We start from the raw sequence: 17,694 nt of genomic DNA on the forward strand, positions 1-17,694 counted from the left end.
TGCAGGTTCGCTTCCCACCTATTGACATCCAAAAAAATCGCTGCCGTTGTGTCCTTGGGCAGGACACTTCACCCTTTGCCGCTCACACCGATGAATGAATGATGAATGAATGATTGGTTGTGGTCGGAGGGGCCGTAGGTGCAAACCTTTAGTCTACCCCAGGGCGGCTGTGGCTACAGATGTAGCTTACCACCACCAGGTGTGAATGAATGATGGGTTCCCACTTCTCTGTGAGCGCTTTGAGTATCTAACAATAGAAAAGCGCGATATAAATCTAATCCATTATTATTATTATTAGGGTCCTTGGCCCATGGCAAAGGACTCCACAGGAGTCCTTTGCCATGGGCCAAGGACCCTATTGAAACTGCTGTGTTTTATTATTATTCCGCACCTACGCGCTGTAATTTGACCCCCTTAACATGCTTCAAAACTCACCAAATTTGACACACGTTGGTATAGCAAACCTTCCCAACATATTAAGCAACCAATCCCCCAAAATGAAAATTGCGCTCTAGCGCCCCCTAGGAAAAAATTACAGACAAAACTGCATGTAACTTCTGTTAGGAATGTCATAGCGACATGAAACAAAAACTCCTATGTAGGTCTGACTTAGACCCAATTTTCATACACTCACTTCTTTCAGCAAAAATCTACAGGAAGTTGGCAAAAACCCCTTCAAAATAGAATTTTCGCAAAAAATGCAATTTTTGCCTCTTTGCGCTGTAATTTGACCCCTTTAAAATGCTTCAAAAGTCACCAAACTTGGCGCACACATTAGGACTGGCGAATATTGCCATCTAATGAAAAAACCAAAACTCAAAATTGCGCTCTAGCGCTATTTTTGAATAAAACACTGAAAAAACTGCTCCTAGGAAGAAAACACAGACAAAACTGCTTGTAACTTCCGGTAAGAATGTTGGAGGGACATGAAACAAAAACCTCTATGTAGGTCTCGCTTAGACCTACATTTCATAGATTGACAACCCCCAACAAAAATCAACAGGAAGTTTGCAATCCCCCCTTCAAAACAAAAGTTTTGTAAAAACCTGTCACCTTTTTTCAAAAGTTATCTCCTCTGAGCGCGTTTGTCGTTTCGGCTTCAAACTCGCACAGGAGAGGGATTGAACCCTTCTGATTAAAAGTACAGAACGGAGTTTTGATTACTGCTCCGGTTTTGATTTTACGCGCAAAGTTACCTAAAAAATGCAATTTTTGCCTCTTTGAGCTGTAATTTGACCCCTTTAAAATGCTTCAAAGTGCAAGTTAACGCTCTACTATACAAAGCGAAAGCCATTTATCAACAACATCCAGAAACGCCGATCTGTAATTTGACCCCCTTACCATGCTTTAAAACTCACCAAATTTTACACACACATCAGGACTGGCGAAAATTGCCATCTAATAAAAAACCAAACCCTAAAAATCAAAATTGCGCTTTAGCGCCCCCTAGGAAAAACCCCAGACAAAACTGCATGTAACTTCTGTTAGAAATCTCGTACAGACATGAAATAAAAACCTCTATGTTGGTCTGACTTAGAACAGGGCTTGAGTAGCGGCGGCAGCAGCCAAAGGCGGACCCGACCAACGCTGCTTGTAGCTTTAATTATTATTATTATTATTTAAACGGGGATAGCAGCTCCATTCTATGTGTCATACTTGATCATTTCGCAATATATTTTTGCTGAAAGGATTTAGTAGAGAACATCCACGATAAAGTTTGCAACTTTTGGTCGCTAACAGAAAAGCCTTGCCTGTACAGGAAGTAGCAGACGATGACATCACCGGTGTGAGGGCTCCTCACATCCTCACATTGTGTTTAATGGGAGCCTCCAACAAAAAGAGCTATTCGGGCCGAGAAAACAACAATTTCCCCATTAATTTGAGCGAGGATGAAAGATTTGTGTTTGAGGATATTGATAGTGACGGACTAGAAAAAAATGAAATAAAAATCAGGTTAAAAAAAAAACTTGATTGCATTGGGACGGATTCAGATGTTTTTAGACACATTTACTAGGATAAATCTGGGAAATCCCTTATCTTTCTATTGTGTTGCTAATGTTTCAGTGAGTTAAATAGTACCTGATAGTCAGAGGGGTGTGTCCACGGGTGTGTTGACACCAGTGTCTGAGGGAAGTTGACGGCAGCTGTATGGACGGCACAAGCTCAGCTGATCTCCGGTAAGAGGCGACTATTTACCACAATTTTCTCACTGAAAACTGCCGGTTGACATTTGGTCAGGATCCATGTTCGCTTGAACGCTCTGATCCATAGTAAAGCTTGACATCCGGGTGTTTTAAACAAGGAATCACAGTGTGTTTGTGTGGCTAAAGGCTAAAGCTTCCCACCTCCATCTTTCTACTTTGACTTCTCCATTATTAATTGAACAAATTGCAAAAGATTCAGCAACACAGATGTCCAGAATACTGTGTAATTATGCGGTTAAAGCAGACAACTTTTAGCTGTGTGTGTGTGTGCAGTGCTAATATTTCCTAACAGTCCGTGACGTCACGCGTACACGTCATCATTCCGCGACGTTTTCAACATGACACTTTGCGGGAAATTTAAAATTGCAATTTAGTAAACTAAAAAGGCCATATTGTCATGTGTTGCAATGTTAATATTTCATCATTGATATATAAACTATCAGACTGTGTGGTCGCTAGTAGTGGCTTTCAGTAGGACTTTAAATAAGATGAAATATCTCAAATAAGGCTGATATTTGCTTATTTTCTGTCTGATAAGATAATTCTTCTCACTAAGCCAGGGGTGTCCAAATTTTTTCCACTGAGGGCCGAACACGGAAAAATTAAAGCATGCGGGGCCAGTTTGATATTTTTCATTTTCAAACCATAACAAAATATATGGATTTTTTATTTTTATTTTTTTTCTTACTTTTAGGTCTCCCGGGGACCATAATGGGTCTAAGTCATTAAAATGTTAAAAACTAGTCAAAATATTATTTTTTATTTATTTAACAAAAACAGTAAATCTCTACAGTATATCAACTTCAGGTTGATATAAAATTAAAAAACCCCCAAAAAGGTTTTATGCCTTTTTTTGGCAAAAACAACTTTGTTTTTTATAATAAAACTGAAATATGCATCAATATTTCCCCCCACTGCCCAAAACATTCAAAAAGCAATGTTTGATGTGAAGTAATTACAGCCTTAAAAAGATCAATAATGCAGGACACCATTCATTTTAATTCATTATTATTTTTGAGTAATTACAGTAAAAAGTTAAATAAAATCCCAATAAATACCTTTGGGATCCAAAAGCTGATACATTTTTATTAGGTTTTTTTGTTACATTCAACACTTACGTTATGGGATCAACTTCAGATAAATCTGAAGATTTTACGTTTGAACTATTATTTTGTTTGTTTTATGCTCTTTTGTCAAAGAAAATGTTTTTGGATGGCAACCACACAAAATATGCAATATTTTCCACATAAGACATTTTAAAGTGGCATTTTTTTAAATAATTGGAGCCTTTATAAGGTCAATAATTCATTAGAACATTGATTTTTTTTAATTTTTTTTTTGGAGCAATGGCAGCTTTGTGTCAACATTGCAACTTTTTCTAGTTAGCTTTCACTTCGTTCCACTTTTTTTTAAATGTTTTTTATTTTTTATTTTTGCAATAGCATTTCTAGAATTAGCACAATTAGCTGCGGGGCGCAAATGGCCCCCGGGCCGCACTTTGGACACCGCTGCACTAAGCAGACTTTATGTTAGAGTGTTTTACTTGTTTTAAGGGTTTTGGTCCTAAATGATCTCAGTAAGATATTACAGCTTGTTGCTGAGATTTGATGACCTAAATTGAGTAAAAGATGCTTGAAACTAGAATAGCAAATGTTGCAAAACTGTGTCATTGTCATGTTTAGTTTGGTTTTTGCACTCTGTCAGTTACTGTTTTTTCACTCCCTGTTTTGTTTCCATGACTACCAATCAGTTCCCCTGTCCTCACGACCCACGCACCTGATTCATTTCAACTCACGCACCTGTTTTCAATCACCACAGCACTATTTAAGCCTGTAGTTGCCAGGCAGTCAGTATGGTGACATCACCCTCTACACACCCTTGTTATTCAAGCCGATGATCCATGCTGCTCTTTTTCATGCTCTTTTCTCCTTCCAAGTAAGTTTTCTTTATTCATGCCATAGTTTTGCCTTTGTGTTAGTTTTGTTTTCTTAGCAAAGTTTTGAACCTCTGCTGAGAGCGCCTTTCGTTTGTTAGTTTTTTTTTCCGAGTTGAGATTAAAATCATGTTTTTACCTTCACGCCATGTCCGTTCCAGTCGCTTTGCACCACGGGAAAACAAATTATTCATTTGCAATCAACCAATCAATCAATCCATCCATAGCGTCTTTTCGTGTCATCCTCGCCACATTTGGGCCCTAAATGGTTGTCAAAGTGCACCAACATGTTGGAATACCTCCTCAGACTTCTTCTGTCCAGGTGAGATGCACGATTTATTGAATTGAAATAATTATTTCAAACCTGCACAGTACAACTAAACAGTTTTTTTTTTTACATTTTGGCAGAAATATTAATGCAAGGCTTGAAAAGGGCTTGGTTGAAGCAGATGCTTATAATAGCCCAACCCCTCTCACTCATTCCACATTTAACATAATCAATATAATACAAGAACAATACTCTATAAACAAAAACAAGAAAAACTCCTGTACACAAACAAAACTATGAGACAAGACAAGACAAGACCAAACATACACACGACAAAATCACACCAAAGTCCACTTCATGACACTCACAACTATAGAAATACTTTTTTAAAGTAATAATTTCTTACTTCAAGCATGAAAAAAAATCACAATGCCGAGCGCATATCATGATGTGAAGAAAACGGCACTGGCATTTACTTCATTTAAGAATATTTTTCAACATATTGGGCAAAAAGGTTTTTCTTTTTTTTCTACAAAGTGCACTTGTTATTAGTGACAATATAATAGTAATAATAGATTTCATTATTATACCAAAAAGTTCTATTTTGGTTTCATCTGACCACAGGACATTCTCCCAATCCTCTGCTGTATCATCCATGTATCCATTTTGGTATAAACTCAACTGGTCGTGTTTGGAGGAAGAAGAATACTGAGTTGCATCCCAAGAACACCATACCTACTGTGAAGCATGGGGGTGGAAACATCATGCTTTGGGGCTGTTTTTCTGCTAAGGGGACAGGACGATTGATCCGTGTTAAGGAAAGAATGAATGGGGCCATGTATCGTGAGATTTGGAGCCAAAACCTCCTTCCATCAGTGAGAGCTCTGAATGGTTGACCAAATACTTATTTTCCACAAATAAAATCTTTAAAATTCCTACAATGTGAATTCCTGGATTTTTTTTTCACATTCTGTCTCTCCCAGTTGAAGTGTACCTATGATGAAAATGACAGACCTCTGTCATCATTTGAAGTGGGAGAACTTGCACAATCGCTGGCTGACTAAATACTTTTTTGCCCCCCCCTGCACGGGTAAAGATATGTTGACTGGGTAAAAGAAGGAGGCACCAGTTTGACTCCAGGATGCAGGGAAGGTAGGTAATGTGCAGGTAAATATATGTTGTCTGGGTAAAGGCAGGAAACCCCAGCAAAAGTCGGTCCCGTCCATCGCTGCTTGCAGCTTTAATTTTACTTGTTTTGGAAAGTCTCGACAAGCTGAATTTTCTTGTTCTTTTGGCAGATAATTTCACTTAGTTCATATAAAATAACCCTTATTTTTGTATTTATTTTTTGTTTGTTTTTGAACACTGACTTTTTGCAGTGTAGTGTTGGGGGGGTTAAATAAAGGCAGCAGCTTGCAGCTTTTATCAGTCAGCGGAGACATCACAAGCAGTCCCATGTGTGGAAGTTCTATTTACAGCAAGAGGTGGGAGTGTGAGGTGAAGCTGGGAGAAAAGATGAACACTTAGCAGCTTATCTCAGACGCTCCCACTGGAACGCAGGACTCTGATTGCCAACTGCTTGCCTGCGTGTCACAGAATCAGATAGGGTAACTCCGCCGGGCGTCCACTGCAGCTGCTCTCCAAACATGCAAGCATGCATCAACAGGAGGATGTTTGCTTCAGAAGGGGCGCCCCAAAGAAGAGGGGGTTTAAAAATATCAATCAATCAATCAATGTTTACTTATATAGCCCTAAATCACTAGTGTCTCAAAGGGCTGCACAAACCACTACGACATCCTCGGTAGGCCCACATAAGGGCAAGGAAAACTCACACCCAGTGGGACGTCGGTGACAATGATGACTATGAGAACCTTGGAGAGGAGGAAAGCAATGGATGTCGAGCGGGTCTAACATGATACTGTGAAAGTTCAATCCATAATGGATCCAACACAGTCGCGAGAGTCCAGTCCAAAGCGGATCCAACACAGCAGCGAGAGTCCCATTCACAGCGGAGCCAGCAGGAAACCATCCCAAGCGGAGGCTGAGTCATCATTCTTTGTGCTGAACAGTCATCAGGTCAGGATATTTGTTAAGAAGTAAAAAAAATATTGTCACACACACTAGGTGTGGTGAAATGACCCCTCTGTATTTGACCCATCGTCTTGTTCACCCCCTGGGAGGTGAGGGGAGCAGTGAGCAGCAGTGGTGATCGCCCCCAGGAATCATTTTTGGTGATTCAACCCCCCAATTCCAACCCTTGATGCTGAGTACCAAGTAGGGAGGTAATGGCTCCCAATTTTATAGTCTTTGGTACACTTGTGTTCAAACACAAGAAAAAAACAAATACAAAAATGAGGAGTATTTTATTTGAGCTAAGCAAAAGTATCTGCCTATAGAACAAGAAAATTCAACTTGTCAAGAATTTCCAAAACACATAAAAATAGCTAACCTCAATGTACTCAAAAATACCTTCAAATAAGTATGTTGTAGTGCATGGGTGTCAAACTCTGGCCCTTGAGGCAATAATAAATTAAGATTAGAGCTGGCCCGCCGGTATTATACAGTGGCGGTGCCGCTGTATCACCGCATTCAACGCTAATTCTCATACTTGCCAACCCTCACGATTTTTCCAGGAGAATCCCGAATTTCAGTGCCTCCCCCGAAAATTTCCACCCGGCCAACAATATTGGGGACGTGCCTTAAAGTACTGCTATTAGCATCCTCTACAACCTGTCGTCACGTCCGCTTTTCCTCCATACAAACAACGTGCCGGCCCAGTCATGTAATATATGTGGCTTCTACACACACACGAGTGAACTTGGTCAACAGCCATACAGGTCACACTGAGGGCGGCCGTATAAACAACTTTAACACTGTCACACTACACTGTGAACCCACACCAAACAAGAATGACAAACACATTTCAGGAGAAATCTGCACCGTAACCCCACATAAACACAACAGACAAATACCCAGAACCCCTTGCAGCACTAACTCTTCCGGGATGCTACAATATACACCAACAAAACTTGATTTTGCATGTCACTATAAAGTTATATAAGCCTTGCTTGTTCAATATTCAATGCAAAACTTGTTTGGGTCCCTATTAAAAGGTTAAGTTGTTCAACTTTGGCCCGCGGCTTTGTTCAGTTTAGAATTTTGGCCCACTCTGTATTTGAGTTTGACACCCCTGCCTTAAAGGAACTGCCTTTAGCGTCCTCATCTGCTTTTCCTCCATTTTAACAGCGTGCCGGCCCGGTCACATAATATATGCATTTTTAACACACACATGAGTGAATGTAGGGCATACTTGGTCAACGGCCATACAGGTCAGACTGAGGGTGGCCGTATAAACAACTTTAACACTGTTACAAATATGCACCACACTGTGAACCCACACCAAAAAAGAAGGACAAACAAATTTCGGGAGAAGAACCACACCGTAACACAACAGAACAAATACCCAGGAACCCTTGCAGCACTAACTCTTCCGGGACGCTACAATATACACCCCCGCTACCAACAAAACTTGATTTTGCATGTCACTATAAAGTTATATAAGCCTTGCTTGTTCAATATTCAATGCAAAAATTGTTTGGGTCTCTATTAAAAGGTTAATTTGTTCAACTTTGGCCCTCGGCTTTGTTCAGTTTAGAATTTTGGCCCACTCTGTATTTGAGTTTGACACCCCTGCCTTAAAGGAACTGCCTTTAGCGTCCTCATCTGCTTTTCCTCCATTTTAACAGCATGCCGGCCCGGTCACATAATATATGCGTTTTTAACACACACATGAGTGAATGTAGGACATACTTGGTCAACGGCCGTACAGGTCAGACTGAGGGTGGCCGTATAAACAACTTTAACACTGTTACAAATATGCACCACACTGTGAACCCACACCAAAAAAGAAGGACAAACACATTTCGGGAGAAGAACCACACCGTAACACAACAGAACAAATACCCAGGAACCCTTGCAGCACTAACTCTTCCGGGACGCTACAATATACACCCCTGCTACCAACAAAACTTGATTTTGCATGTCACTATAAAGTTATATAAGCCTTGCTTGTTCAATATTCAATGCAAAACTTGTTAGGGTCCTTATTAAAAGGTTAATTTGTTCAACTTTGGCCCGCGGCTTTGTTCAGTTTAGAATTTTGGCCCACTCTGTATTTGAGTTTGACACCCCTGTCGTAGTGGTTCGTGTTGTGGTTTGTGCAGCCCTTTGAGACACTAGTGATTTAGGGCTATATAAGTAAACATTGATTGATTGATTGATATATTGTCACTAATAACTAGTGCGCTTTTCTTGGTAGAAAAAAAGAGACCTTTTTGTTCAATATGTTGAGAATTATTCTTAAATGAAGTAAATGCTTGTGCCATTATCTTCACATAATGATATGCGCTCTGCATTATGATTTTTTTACCATAGGGCGCACCGGATTATAAGGCGCACTGCCGATGAATGGTCTATTTACAAACCCCGTTTCCATATGAGTTGGGAAATTGTGTTAGATGTAAATATAAACAGAATACAATGATTTGCAAATCCTTTTCAAGCCATATTCAGTTGAATATGCTACAAAGACAACATATTTGATGTTCAAACTCATAAACTTTATTTTTTTTGCCAATAATAATTAACTTAGAATTTCATGGCTGCAACACGTGCCAAAGTAGTTGGGAAAGGGCATGTTCACCACTGTGTTACATCACCTTTTCTTTTAACAACACTCAATAAACGTTTGGGAACTGAGGAAACTAATTGTTGAAGCTTTGAAAGTGGAATTCTTTCCCATTCTTGTTTTATGTAGAGCTTCAGTCCTTCAACAGTCCGGGGTCTCCGCTGTCCTATTTTACGCTTCATAATGCGCCACACATTTTCATTGGGAGACAGGTCTGGACTGCAGGCGGGCCAGGAAAGTACCCGCACTCTTTTACTATGAAGATACGCTGTTGTAACACGTGGCTTGGCATTGTCTTGCTGAAATAAGCAGGGGCGTCCATGAAATCGTTGCTTGGATGACAACATATGTTGCTCCAAAAGCAGCATTAATGGTGCCTTCACAGATGTGTAAGTTACCCATGCCTTGGGCACTAATACACCCCCATACCATCACACATGCTGGCTTTTGAACTTTGCGCCTATAACCATCTGAATGTTTATGTTCCTCTTTGTTCCGGAAGACACCACTTCCACAATATAATTTGAAATGTGGACTTATCAGACCACAGAACACTTTTCCACTTTGCATCAGTCCATCTTAGATGAGCTCGGGCCCAGCCAAGCTGGCGGCGTTTTAGGATATTGTTGATAAATGGGTTTAGCTTTCGCTTAGTAGAGTTTTAACTTGCACTTACAGATGTAGCGACCAACTGTAGTTACTGACAGTGGTTTTATGAAGTGTTCCTGAGCCCATGTGGTGATATCCTTTACACACTGATGTCTGCTTTTGATGCAGTACCGCCTGATAATATCATCGCTTACGTGCAGTGATTTCTCCAGATTCTCTGAACCTTTTGATGATTTTACGGACCGTAGATGGTAAAATCCCTAAATTCCTTGCACTAGCTCGTTGAGAAATGTTGTTCTAAAACTGTTTGACAATTTGCTTACAAATTGTTGACCCTCACCCCATCCTTGTTTGTAAATTACTTAGCATTTCACGGAAGCTGCTTTTATAGCCAATCATGGCACCCACCTGTTCCCAATTAGCCTGCACACCTGTGGGATGTTCCAAATAAGTGTTTGATGAGCATTCCTCAACTTTATCGGTATTTATTGCCACCTTTCCCAACTTCTTTGTCACGTGTTGCTGGCATCAAATTCTAAAGTTAATGATTATTTGCAACAACAAAAAAAAGTTTATCAGTTTGAACATGAAATATGTTGTCTTTGTAGCATATTCAACTGAATATGGCTTGAAAAGGATTTGCAAATCATTGTATTCTGTTTATATTTACATCTAACACAATTTCCCAACTCGTATGGAAACGGGGTTTGTACAACTTTAAAGATATACCGCACCTCAGTTAGCACCAGACATGCAAAGTAAGGTTGACATTTGATTTGTTTCACATCAGGAGAATGAAAGCAAGGAATAAGTGTTCTTACTGCAGATGAAGCAGGTTTTATGGAAGCTCCTGCCGTTACATTGGATCTCCTCTGCATGGTAGACACTCTTCTCACAGGCTGCACACTTTGCACCGCCTCCCCAGTTCGGCATCTGAGAGCAGAACACAATCATGATGAAACATGGACGAGGCATGGACAACGGTACTGAGACACTTACGGTCTCCACTTTGAGGATTCCTGTAGGAATCATAAGTTTAATGTACTTCCAAGCATGTGCGGTTACTTTGGTGCCGTGACCCGGATGTGGGTTAGGTTTCATAGGTTGAGTGTAACGTCGACTAGCCAGTGCGGTAATGCCAGTTGAGCTATCAGTCTGGTGCTTAATGCACTCCACTCTCATTCCAAAGAACCTAGATTCGAGCCCAAAGCGGAGCAGGATGGTTACTTTGGTGCCGTGACCCGGATGTGGGTTAGGTTTCATAGGTTGAGTGTAACGTCGACTAGCCAGTGCAGTAATGCCAGTTGAGCTATCAGTCTGGTGCTGTGTGCACTCCACTCTCATTCGGAAGAACCTAGATTCGAGCCCCAAGCGGACCAGGATGGTTACTTTGGTGCCGTGACCCGGATGTGGTGGCATGCTTAGTGCAGAAAAAGGCCTTCCCCTCAGCTGTTCCACAAAGTTCGGCATAACAAATACCCCTGAAGATTTTGGTGAAATACATTAAGATTCATACGACTTCTTTCTCAACACACGGATTAAAAGAATGTTGGTAAAACAGTTTTTTTTCCAACTGTACATTTTACTGTCCTGTGCACCAAGGCTACGATATCAATGAAATTCCTTGAGTCTCAATAATGCAAAATGAATTACTGTACTTTTAAAGTCACATCTTTACTGACACCTTATTTTCCAACCAATGTTTTACAACACAAATATAACGTTGAAACATGCTTTTTGACGTTTATTCAGTGTATGTTTGTGGCGTTTATTTGACCATCGAAATTTGGTCATTTTCCATACAGTATTTTACAACACAAATACAACGTTGAAACAACATGCTTTTTGACGTTTATTCAATGTCGGGTTGTGACGTTGATTTGACCATTGAAATTTGGTCATTTTCCAACACATATATAACGTTGGAACATGCTTTGTGACAACGTTTAATCAATGTTGATTTGACCATTGAAATTTGGTCATTTTCCAACCAATATTTTACAACACAAAAACAACATTGAAACAACATGCTTTGTGACGTTTATTCAATGTCGGGTTGTGACGTAGATTTGACCTTTGAAGTTTGGTCATTTTCCAACACATATATAACGTTGGAACATGCTTTGTGACGACTTTGATTCAATATTTTACAACACGAATACAACGTTGAAACAACATGCTTTTTGACGTTTATTCAATGTCAGGTTGTGACGTAGATTCATGGTCATTTTACAACCAATATTTTCCAACACAAATACGTTGAAACATGCTTTTTGACGTTTATTCAATGTCGGGTTTTGACGTTGATTTGACCTTTGAAATTTGGTCATTTTTCAAAACTTATATAACGTTGGAACATGCTTTGTGACAACGTTTAATCAATGTTGATTTGACCATTGAAATTTGGTCATTTTCCAACCAATATTTTACCACACAAAAACAACGTTGAAACAAAATGCTTTTTGACGTTTATTCAATGTCGGGTTGTGACGTTGATTTGACCATTGAAATTTGGTCATTTTCCAACAATTATATAACGTTGGAACATGCTTTGTGACAACGTTTAATCAATGTTGGTTTGACCATTGAAATTTGGTCATTTTCCAACCAATATTTTACCACACAAAAACAACGTTGAAACAAAATGCTTTTTGACGACGTTTATTCAATGTCAGGTTGTAACGTTGATTTGACCTTTGAAGTTTGGTCATTTCCCAACCAATATTTGACAACACAAATACAACGTTGAAGCAACACACTTTTTGACGTTTATTCAATGTCAGGTTGTGACGTAGATTCATGGTCATTTTCCAACCAATATTTTACAACACAAATACAACGTTGAAACATGATTTTTGATGACGTTTAATCAATGTCAGGTTCTGACGTTCATTTGACCATTGAAGTTTGGTCATTTTCCAACCAATATTTTACAACACAAAAACAACTTTGAAACAACATTCTTTGTGATGTTTTATCAGGGTGTGACGTAGATTTGACTATTGAAGTTTGGTCATTTTCCAACACATATATAACGTTGAAACATGCTTTGTGATGACTTTGATTCAATGTCACGTTGTGACGTTGACTTGACCATTGAAATTTGGTCATTTTCCAACCAATATTTGACAACACAAATACAACATTGAAGCAACACACTTTTTGACGTTTATTCAATGTCAGGTTGTGACGTAGATTCATGGTCATTTTCCAACCAATATTTTACAACACAAATACAACGTTCAAACAACAAGCTTTTTGACGTTTATTCAATGTCGGGCTGTGACGTTGATTTGACCTTTGAAATTTGGTCATTTTCCAACACATATATAACGTTGGAACATGCTTTGTGACAACGTTTAATCAATGTTGATTTGACCATTGAAATTTGGTCATTTTCCAACCAATATTTTACAACACAAAAACAACTTTGAAACAACATTCTTTGTGATGTTTTATCAGGGTGTGACGTAGATTTGACTATTGAAGTTTGGTCATTTTCCAACACATATATAACGTTGAAACATGCTTTGTGACGACTTTGATTCAATGTCACGTTGTGACGTTGACTTGACCATTGAAGTTTGGTCATTTTCCAACCAATATTTGACAACACAAATACAACATTGAAGCAACACACTTTTTGACGTTTATTCAATGTCAGGTTGTGACGTAGATTCATGGTCATTTTCCAACCAATATTTTACAACACAAATACAACGTTCAAACAACAAGCTTTTTGACGTTTATTCAATGTCGGGCTGTGACGTTGATTTGACCTTTGAAATTTGGTCATTTTCCAACACATATATAACGTTGGAACATGCTTTGTGACAACGTTTAATCAATGTTGATTTGACCATTGAAATTTGGTCATTTTCCAACCAATATTTTACAACACAAAAACAACATTGAAACAACATGCTTTGTGACGTTTATTCAATGTCAGGTTGGTTGTGACGTAGATTTGACCTTTGAGGTTTGGTCATTTTCCAACACTTATATAACGTTGGAACATGCTTTGTGACGACTTTGATTCAATGTCACGTTGTGAGGTTGATTTGACCATTGAAATTTGGTCATTTTCCAACCAATATTTTACAACACAAATACAACGTAGAAACATGCTTTTTGACGTTTATTCAATGTCGGGTTGTGGCGTTGATTTGACCATTGAAATTTAGTCATTTTCCAACAATTATATAACGTTGAAACATGCTTTGTGACAACGTTTAATCAATGTTGGTTTGACCATTGAAATTTGGTCATTTTCCAACCATTATTTTACAACACAGAAACAACGTTGAAACAACATGATGTTTGACGTTTATTCAATGTCAGGTTGGTTGTGACGTTGATTTGACCTTTGAAGTTTGGTCATTTTCCAACCAATATTTGACAACACAAATACAACGTTGAAGCAACACACTTTTTGACATTTTTTCAATGTCAGGTTGTGACGTAGATTCATGGTCATTTTCCAACCAATATTTTACAACACAAATACGTTGAAACATGCTTTTTGACGTTTATTCAATGTCGGGTTTTGACGTTGATTTGACCATTGAAGTTTGGTCATTTCCCAACCGACAACGTGGATCCAACGTTAGACATCAACGTTGTCTCAATTTACAAACACGACTATTTTGCAACGTTGTTTCCGAGTCCGTTTTAAAGGAATGTACGTATAATATCCATGAATTTCGGGTGTTATTTAGTGGTCAATTGTACGGAATATGTACTGTACTGTGCAATCTAATAATAAAAGTATCAATCAATCAATAAACATTGTATCAATGTCTTGTGCCAAACAGAAAAAGTCTAGATGTAAAGAAGTTTCCGAAACGCAAAACCGATGACTAAAGTGGTGAAGCAGCAGCACTTGAAATACAAACCCCGTTTCCATATGAGTTGGGAAATTGTGTTAGATGTAAATATAAACAGAATACAATGATTTGCAAATCCTTTTCAAGCCATATTCAGTTGAATATGCTACAAAGACAACATATTTCATGTTCAAACTCATAAACTTTTTTTTTTGCGAATAATCATTAACTTTAGAATTTGATGCCAGCGACACGTGACAAAGAAGTTGGGAAAGGTGGCAATAAATACTGATAAAGCTGAGGAATGCTCATCAAACACTTATGTGGAACATCCCACAGGTGTGCAGGCTAATTGGGAACAGGTGGGTGCCATGATTGGGTATAAAAACAGCTTCCATGAAATGCTAAGTCATTCACAAACAAGGATGGGGTGAGGGTCACCACTTTGTAAGCAAATTGTCGAAAAGTTTTAGAACAACATTTCTCAACGAGCTATTGCAAGGAATTTAGGGATTTTACCATCTACGGTCTGTAAAATCATCAAAAGGTTCAGAGAATCTGGAGAAATCCCTGCACGTAAGCATTGATATTACGGACCTTCGGTCCCTCAGGCTGTACTGCATCAAAAACCGACATCAGTGTGTAAAGGATATCACCACATGGGCTCAGGAACACTTCATAAAACCACTGTCAGTAACTACAAATGGTCGCTACATCTGTAAGTGCAAGTTAAAACTCTACTATGCGAAGCAAAAGCCATTTATCAACAACACCCAGGAACGCCGCCGGCTTTGCTGGGCCCGAGCTCATCTAAGATGGACTGATGAAAAGTGGAAAATTGTTCTGTGGTCTGAGGATTTGACATTTCAAATTATATTTGGAAAATGTGGACGTGGTGTCCTCCAGAACAAAGAGGAATTACCCATCCGGATTATTATAGGCGCAAAGTTGAAAAGCCAGCATGTGTGATGGTATGGGGGTGTATTAGTGCCCAAGGCATGGGTAACTTACACATCTGTGAAGGCACCATTAATGCTGAAAGGTCCATACAGGTTTTGGAGCAACATATGTTGTCATCCAAGCAACGTTATCATGGACGCCCCTGCTTATTTCAGCAAGACAATGCCAAGCCACGTATTACAACATCATGGCTTCATAGTAAAAGAGTGCGGGTACTTTCCTGGCCCGCCTGCAGTCCAGATTTGTCTCCCATCGAAAATGTGTGGCGCCTTATGAGGTGTAAAATACGACAGCCCAAATCGATTCCCCAAAATCAACATGTTACCACTTCAACATTTTTCGACTGATTTAAAAAAATTCCAACCATTGCAATTTTTTTTTAACCATTTTCCAAAATATTCCCGCTTTACCCGAAATTTCAACGGGACATTCGTCAAATGTTGAACGACTGAAGCTCTACATAAAACAAGAATGGGAAAGAATTCCACTTTCAAAGCTTCAACAATTAGTTTCCTCAGTTCCCAAACGTTTATTGAGTGTTGTTCAAAGTAAAGGTGATGTAACACAGTGGTGAACATGCCCTTTCCCAACTACTTTGGCACTATATTGCAGCCATGCAGTTATTTGTAAAAAAGAAAAAGTTTATGAGTTTGAACATCAAATATGTTGTCTTTGTAGCATATTCAACTGAATATGGCTTGAAAAGGATTTGCAAATCATTGTATTCTGTTTATATTTACATCTAACACAATTTCACAACTCATATGGAAACAGGGTTTGTACACTATGTTCTAAATTGGACTAAGCTCATTAGGTATATTTGGACAAAGCATCAGTAACATTATCAACATTTTACTTGGCATTGGATCGGAAAGAAAAATACTGGTATTGAAAATCACTACTGCTGGTATCAGTGCCCACCTCACATCTCTGCTATGTGAGCTTCTATGAATAGAAACTTTATAAAGACGTTACAATACGGCCAAGAATAGAATAATTCAAGTTGAAACCCAGCATAACACAATACTTTGATATGAAAAATCAGAGTAAATAAATGCTTACCTTGATTCACTCTCCTGACGCTTCTGTCCCACAACGGACACTCCGGGTCGGCTTAAATAAGGTCCGTCTCTGCATCATCAGTGACGTCTCAATGAAAGTATCCTCCTAAAATAACCTCTGACCGTGCTCGGCCCTCTCAGCCTTCATCGCAGGCCTCGGACGTCGGTCAGGGGGACATTTGTTGTGGGCTTACAGGGGGGGGGGGGGGGGCAGTCACCACATGCTGGGGGATTAAGTACGCCCAATAAACGGCGGGCAGTCCCAGATGGGCACTGACCGGACGCATTGCTCACATCCCGATCTGAGCGAGGATGGCATTGTAGTAACTCACTGCTATTTTAACAGCGGGAAAACACTTTGTGTTTACGTGTCCAAGTGACAGACATCGTAATGACATCACAGTTCTGTTAGAACGACGATTAGTCGTGTCGGAGAGTTTTCAGGGGTTCTCAACCTTTTTTCAGTGATGTACCCCCTGTGAACATTTTTTCTAATTCAAGTACCCCCTAATCAGAGCAAAGCATTTTTAGTTGGAAAAAAAGAGATAAAGAAGTAAAATACAGCACTATGTCATCAGTTTATGATTTATCAATCAATGTTTACTTATATAGCCCTAAATCACTAGTGTCTCAAAGGGCTGCACAAACCACCACGACATCCTCGGCAGGCCCACATAAGGGCAAGGAAAACTCACACCCAGTGGGACGTCGGTGACAATGATGACTATGAGAACCTTGGAGAGGAGGAAAGCAATGGATGTCGAGCGGGTCTAACATGATACTGTGAAAGTTCAATCCATATTGGATCCAACACAGTCGCGAGAGTCCAGTCCAAAGCGGATCCAACACAGCAGCGAGAGTCCCGTTCACAGCGGAGCCAGCAGGAAACCATCCCAAGCGGAGGCGGACCAGCAGCGCAGAGATGTCCCCAGCCGATACACAGGCGAGCAGTACATGGCCACCGGATCGGACCGGACCCCCTCCACACGGGAGAGTGGGACATAGAAGAAAAAGAAAAGAAACGGCAGATCAACTGGTCTAAAAAGGGAGTCTATTTAAAGGCTAGAGTATACAAATGAGTTTTAAGGTGAGACTTAAATGCTTCTACTGAGGTGGCATCTCGAACTGTTACCGGGAGGGCATTCC

At 39.6% G+C, this 17,694-nt stretch overlaps 1 protein-coding gene across 1 annotated transcript in view; it reads right to left on the bottom strand.

Moving 5' to 3' along the window:
• Positions 1–16,703, bottom strand: part of csrp3 (cysteine and glycine-rich protein 3 (cardiac LIM protein)) — a 19,841-nt gene extending 3,138 nt beyond the window's left edge. Inside the window, exons 1-2 of the mRNA XM_061887220.1 lie at positions 16,550–16,703; positions 10,523–10,634 (exon numbers count right to left, since the gene is read on the bottom strand). Coding sequence (XP_061743204.1) covers positions 10,523–10,634 — 112 coding nt within the window. The 5' untranslated portion in view covers positions 16,550–16,703. The remainder of the gene's footprint in view (positions 1–10,522; positions 10,635–16,549) is intronic.
• Between the last annotated feature and the right edge of the window lie 991 nt (positions 16,704–17,694).

This window comes from Nerophis ophidion, linkage group LG25, assembly GCF_033978795.1.
Source record: "Nerophis ophidion isolate RoL-2023_Sa linkage group LG25, RoL_Noph_v1.0, whole genome shotgun sequence".
Taxonomy (NCBI): domain Eukaryota; kingdom Metazoa; phylum Chordata; class Actinopteri; order Syngnathiformes; family Syngnathidae; genus Nerophis; species Nerophis ophidion.